Source organism: Pituophis catenifer, unplaced genomic scaffold (genome assembly GCF_029215685.1).
Source record: "Pituophis catenifer annectens isolate HBS135680 unplaced genomic scaffold, rPitCat1.0.hap2 SCAF_2, whole genome shotgun sequence".
NCBI classification, from domain to species: Eukaryota; Metazoa; Chordata; class Lepidosauria; order Squamata; family Colubridae; genus Pituophis; species Pituophis catenifer.
In genome coordinates, this window is record NW_027256882.1 from 256572095 (window position 1) to 256578094 (window position 6000).

At 39.6% G+C, this 6000-nt stretch overlaps 1 protein-coding gene across 10 annotated transcripts in view; it reads left to right on the forward strand.

Moving 5' to 3' along the window:
- MEF2C (myocyte enhancer factor 2C) overlaps window positions 1-5638 on the forward strand; it is a 193236-nt gene extending 187598 nt beyond the window's left edge. For 7 of the 10 annotated variants that reach the window (XM_070938792.1, XM_070938786.1, XM_070938782.1 and 4 more), the window contains one exon: window positions 5241-5638. In XM_070938792.1, the coding sequence (XP_070794893.1) occupies window positions 5241-5562 (322 nt within the window). In that variant the 3' untranslated portion in view covers window positions 5563-5638. The remainder of the gene's footprint in view (window positions 1-5240) is intronic. The other 3 variants (XM_070938788.1, XM_070938789.1, XM_070938790.1) reach the window with 1 other exon arrangement.
- The last annotated feature ends 362 nt before the right edge of the window (window positions 5639-6000 follow it).

Genomic DNA, 6000 nt, shown 5'->3' on the forward strand with positions numbered 1-6000 from the left:
CACTCCGCTCGAACACACCATCGTCCACACATGCGCAAAGCCTTCTGCACAAAGCCTTCTTCACATGCACAGAGCAGGGGTGGGTTCCACTTACCTTTACTACCAGTTCGCAATGAGAGAGCGTGCGCGCACTTCTGTGCATGCACAGAAGCTTCTGCGCATGCACAGATCACCCATGATGATGTCGTGGTGGGTGGGCGGAGCCTCCTGCCTGTTTTACTACCGGTTCTATAGAACCGGACCGAACTGGGAGCAACCCACCACTGGCGCAGAGGCTTAAAATTGTTGCAAAAAAATGACATCATGACGTCCGCGCGGGTGGGCAGAACCTCTTGCAGCCACCACTACCAGTTCACCCAAGCCGGATAGAACCGGCTGAATTTCACCCCTGCCTGGAGATGAGGCACCTTGAAAGGAACCAAAGCTATAGTCTTGGCATTGACTGAATTCTTTTTGTTTTACAAGAAACCCAAGAGAGTGGCCTCCATCTAGTTCTGTCCCTTCCTCTGTAGATAACACTCTGCTGGTTGTCAGTAGAAAGTGATATGAGAGGCAGGTGTAACACATAATAAATGGCAGGCCTGCGGTATGTCAGTGATAGATGCATCATGCATATGGATAGATTGCAGTGCAGCATTTTTTGTCATTAGCTAACAAGGGGGAGGAGAGCAGTTTAGTGAAATCAGGCAACAGGTGGTCTATGGGATTAAATTGTCTTAGTAGTAGAGTTTCAACATTAGCTGTACTTGGCCATGTTTATTTTATTTATTTGTATCCCACCTTTATTGTTTTTACAAATAAGGTGGCGAACAGATCCACCTCCCTCCTTCTATTTTTTCCACAACCACAATCCTGTGGGATGAGTTGGGCTGAAAGAAAATGACTGGTCCAGTGTCACCCAGCTAGCTTTCATGTTACCAATAGAAGAGAACATATGAAGCTCAGGGTGGAACTGTGAAGTCCTTGGTGCTCTCTGAGTTTGGCTGTTATGTATTCAGCTATGTTACATTAGGCTAGAAGTAGCTGGCCTCACCTGGGCTGGCCAGGAAATAACCTTCCAGCCCAAATTCAGCTGCCCCAAAGGCACAGTGGTCAGAACCCATTTGCTCCCTTGAAAGTGGCTTCCTTCTTCTTCTTTGTTTTTTGACCTGCCCTCAAAACAGCAAGAGGTACGGAGGGGAAATCAGTATTCCTCCCATATAGTCCCACTCTCTCAATCTGGAGGTGTGTCCCAATAGAGTAGAGTAGAGTAGAGTAGAGTAGAGTAGAGTAGAGTAGAGTAGAGTAGAGTAGAGTAGAGTAGAGTAGAGTAGAGTAGAATAGAATAGAATAGAATAGAATAGAATAGAATAGAATAGAATAGAATAGAATAGAATAGAATAGAATAGAATAGAATTCTTTATTGGCCAAGTGTGATTGGACACACAAGGAATTTGTCTTTGGTGTATATGCTCTCAGTGAATATAAGGTGAATAAAATACATTCATCAAGAATAAAAAGATAAAACAAGCCAATTAAGATTAAGTATGATATCATCCTGTCATGGATAGTTGTAAATGGTAAAAAAAGGGACTATAGTAAATCCCCTACAAGGAATCCTCACATAACCACCATTCATTTAGCAACTGAGGTTACAACGCTATTGAAAAAAGGTGACTTATGACCCATCCTTTATCTTACAATCTTAGCAGCATCCTCATGGTCACATGATCACGATTCGAGTGTTTGGCAACTGTTGTGTGTTTAGGACCGTTGTATCATCCTGTGGTCACATGGTTGCCATTTGCAACCTTCCCAGCCAGCTTCCAACGAGCGAAGTCAACGGAGAAGCTATGGTCATGTGATATTGCACTTAATGACCACGGTGATTCTCTCAAATGGCAGCAGAAAAAAATGTCATGAAATTGGATGCAGTCACGTGACTGCACTGCTTAACAACAAATTTTAGGGCCCTCTTCTAGTCATTAGTTGAGGACTACCTGTACTTTGCGTGCGGAGGTTTTAATAGCTAGCATCCCAGGTGATAGCAGATGACTGGAATATCTAAAATCCTGTAGATTATTTGACAGAAGGCATTCTTCCATCATTTCTGAGGTAAATGCTAACCTACCACTTACTTGAGCTGAGCTGAGTATAGAAATTACACGCCAAAAATTCAGACCTTGAAAGCAGATAAGCAATTCATTTAGAATTAATCTCTTTTCCACAATCTATTAACATAATTTTTCTCCAATCTCTTCCCTGATTGTATCATAACCTTGTAGGGACAGTAATATTAGAATTCTTGTTTTTTCTTCTCTCCTTTTAACCAGAGCCTTAAACCATTCAGACTTTAAGACTTTACTGCCCTTCACAATACCTGTCTGCTTAGTATTACCAAGTGACCTACCAGCTTGACCCACACATAATCCACATTTGCTTGAGCATCATGCATTTTAGAAGAGGCACAGATATTTCACTTATTTCCCTTATACTATGATAAATTACATGTCCAAAAGGTTGCCAGCAAGCAAAGCTAGTGTTCCTTTTCCCAGTGAAAATGGGCATGCACTCCTGCCCTCTAGTGGCAAATTCAGGAGGGAAAAGCCTATGCTAATGTATACTATGCTATTGTAAAAGCCAGAAACTCTTTATAAAAGATGAAATATAAACAAATCCAGTGCAACAAGGAAACTAGCAAACCATAATGTTCACTTTTCCTATGATCTGAATTGCACACAGTCAAGGCTGAATATCTTTTCAGTGATTGGAGACATGAGTGCATTACAGATATTCCGCAATTTATATCCACAGTTGGAATTTCCAACATATATTAGTGCAATTGCAAGTAGAATTGAACCTGATTTTAGAATAGTTTTTACATCAGTCATTAAGTGAATGACCATGGTTGTTAAGCAAATCCAACTTCTCCAAAAGGCATTTTCTGCCAGAAGAAAAGGCAAAAAAAAGTTACAAATTTTGATCACATGACTACAGGACATTTCAGTTAATAATAATTGTGGGTAGGTTGCCAAGCACCCCATTTGTGATCACATGACCAAGGAGTTGTGTGACAGTCATAAGTATACATAGAGATCATAACTCACTTTTTTCCAAGGCCATCATAACTTTGAATATATTGTTAAATGAACAATATAAGTCAAGGACTATTTGTAATAAAAGGCCATTGGCTATTTAGTGAGATGCCCTTCTTTCAAGATGCATTGAAAGCAGTAGCTCAGCTCTATTAAAATTAAACATGCTGCCATTCACTTCAGTGAGAAGTGGATTATGTCAATTATTTTGTATGTAAGAAGTGAAAATTGTATTAGCATGAAAGGTCTATTAAATATTTCCTATAATCTTGATAATAATATTATTTGTGCATTAATCTTAGTGTTTTTAAAAAATACATTATAAAATAGAAAATGCTCCACCTAAGCATTTAAAGTGAACAAATTATTTTCAGTTGAACACCATAACATAAACAGACTGTTTCACAAAGAAAGCATGGTTCATAATTAAATGCTAAGCCAATAGCAAACCTTCATAGATTTAACACACACTATGATCTATTTCTAGTGCAGCCATAAAATATCTGCCCTAATTTTACCTATATGTTATTCTATGAATATTTATTTTACATTGGTCAAAAATTGGAATTCTAACTGAAAAAAATAAGAAAATTTCACTTGGCAATTCCTTCTGTGAATCTTGTAAATCAAATTTAATCTGAAATTAAATAGCAGTTTGTTAGGCCACAAGAAAAGAGAATACTTCTTTTAATTCTGCTCTATTCAATTTAGTATGTAAGCTGGATCTTAGGAGTGTAAATTTTTACTTTTTTTAGAAATCAAGAAAACTGTGTATGAGACCTTAACTTATTTATAGTTAGTGCCTCTAGTTTCCACAGCGAATAAAGATATTCATTACACAGCAAGTTGAACTAATTTCCAATAGTTAACATATCCCAACAATAGACAGCTTGTTAACTTCAGGTATTGCCAAGAATGTAAAATCAAGACAATTCTACCCTTTGGCTCGCTTTTCACACAACTGCAACTGTAGGGCCAACATGCTTGCCCATTAAACAACTGCACCAATTTTGACAAAATCAGATGAATGCAGGGCAGATGAAAGCAATTACGGATTGCAGCATTTCTCTTCCTCTTTGTTGACTAACAATAGCCATTCATTATTAAACATTGTGACAATTAATGATAAAAGCATTGCCACATCATTCCAAGGATAGATATCTAGCATTGTTTTGCTTTTCTGCAGAGTTTAGAGAACAGTTGGCTACAGTCCTTCACTTTGTGTTCAGCCACAAAGATTTTAGAGGGTTAGGACTGAGCATGTGGGCTTTCCAGTCTTTCAAAATGTGCAGCTCCAGTGCTCAAGTGACATATCTCCTTTATGCCATTGCCTTTCGTCCCTCGGCGGAACATTCAATCTGCCCTGTCAGCTCTGAGTGATATACAACTTCCATGCACAATCGACAAGTATTCACAAAGTTGGGAAATTATGTACATAACATTTTCCTTTCCCATCACCATTCTTCTGGGTCCAGAAAATCATGGTTTCGTTTGGTGACTTTTTCTAATGTAACAGGGCTTTAGGATAAATTAGAACTTCCTGCATCCAATCTTGCATCAACTTTTTGCTTATAATAAAAATGAATATTTAGTTTCTATGTACCTTTAGGGTGATAAAGACTTCGATAGGGAATTTCCTTTGCTCAAACCTCTTTCCAATGTGAGTTGCCATATACCTCTCACTCACCAGAGTCCAGAAGAATGAACCCATGTTGTCTTGGAAGCCATGTGAAAAACCAAAAGATGCTGAATAGAACAACCCCAATTGCTCTTGTAGTTGAATTGTAAGCAATCTACACTAGTCTGCCATACAGCCTACCATCTTTTTAAATGACTTTTCTGTATATGCACACATATAGTCATACCTTAAGAAATCAGTCATGGTTTCAAAAAAACAGCAGGGTGTGGCTGACACTATTTCCATTTGAGATAAAATCATCCTGGCTGCAGTTCTGGGCAATCCATAGAAAAAATTGCAAGGACCATCTTAGGAGAGTCATCCTTTCAGGCGTGTCCCACATCTACAGAGACAATCCTTCACACACACAGTCCTTGGCTTTGTGCAGGGATGAGTTTTTCCATCTCTTAGCTGATATTTTGTATAAGTGTGCATTTCAGGGGGCTCTGCCTCCTCCGTCTGTAACTGGGTTTCCTTTCCTCCTACAGAGCTTGCACTAGCACTCATTTATCTCAGAATACAAATCTCTCCCTGCCTTCTACTCAAAGCCTCAACATCAAGTCCGAACCTGTTTCTCCTCCTAGAGACCGTACCACCACGCCATCGAGATATCCACAGCATACGCGCCACGAGGCAGGAAGATCTCCTGTTGACAGCTTGAGCAGCTGTAGTAGTTCCTACGATGGAAGCGACAGGGAAGATCACCGAAATGAATTCCACTCTCCCATTGGACTCACCAGACCTTCGCCGGACGAAAGGGAAAGTCCCTCCGTGAAGCGCATGCGGCTCTCTGAAGGATGGGCAACATGATAACTTTACTAGCTATTAGAGGTTTTTTTTTTTCCTTGCAGTGCGTGTGTGTGCTATACCTTAAGGGGAAAGAGGGAGGGGGGGTCAATATGCATTATATGTGCTGTGTGTGGGGAGGGGGGGGAAAGTCAGGTACTCTGTTTTGTAAAAGTACTTTTAAATTGCCTCAGTGATACCATATTAAAAGATAAACAGCAATGCTGAAGAGATGCTTCGCACTTGAGTTGTACAACAGATCACGTGTACAAAATAGGTTTTAAGGTTAACTTCTTTTTACTGTTGTGCTCCCTTGCAAAATGTATGTTACAATAGATAGTGTCATGTTGCAGGTTCAACGTTATTTACATGTAAATAGCCAAAAACAGGAAAAAAAAGAAGAGGCATTTGCCCAATCCTGGGCAAATCTTTACTGAGAGAGAAAGTGGCTGTTATGCAACA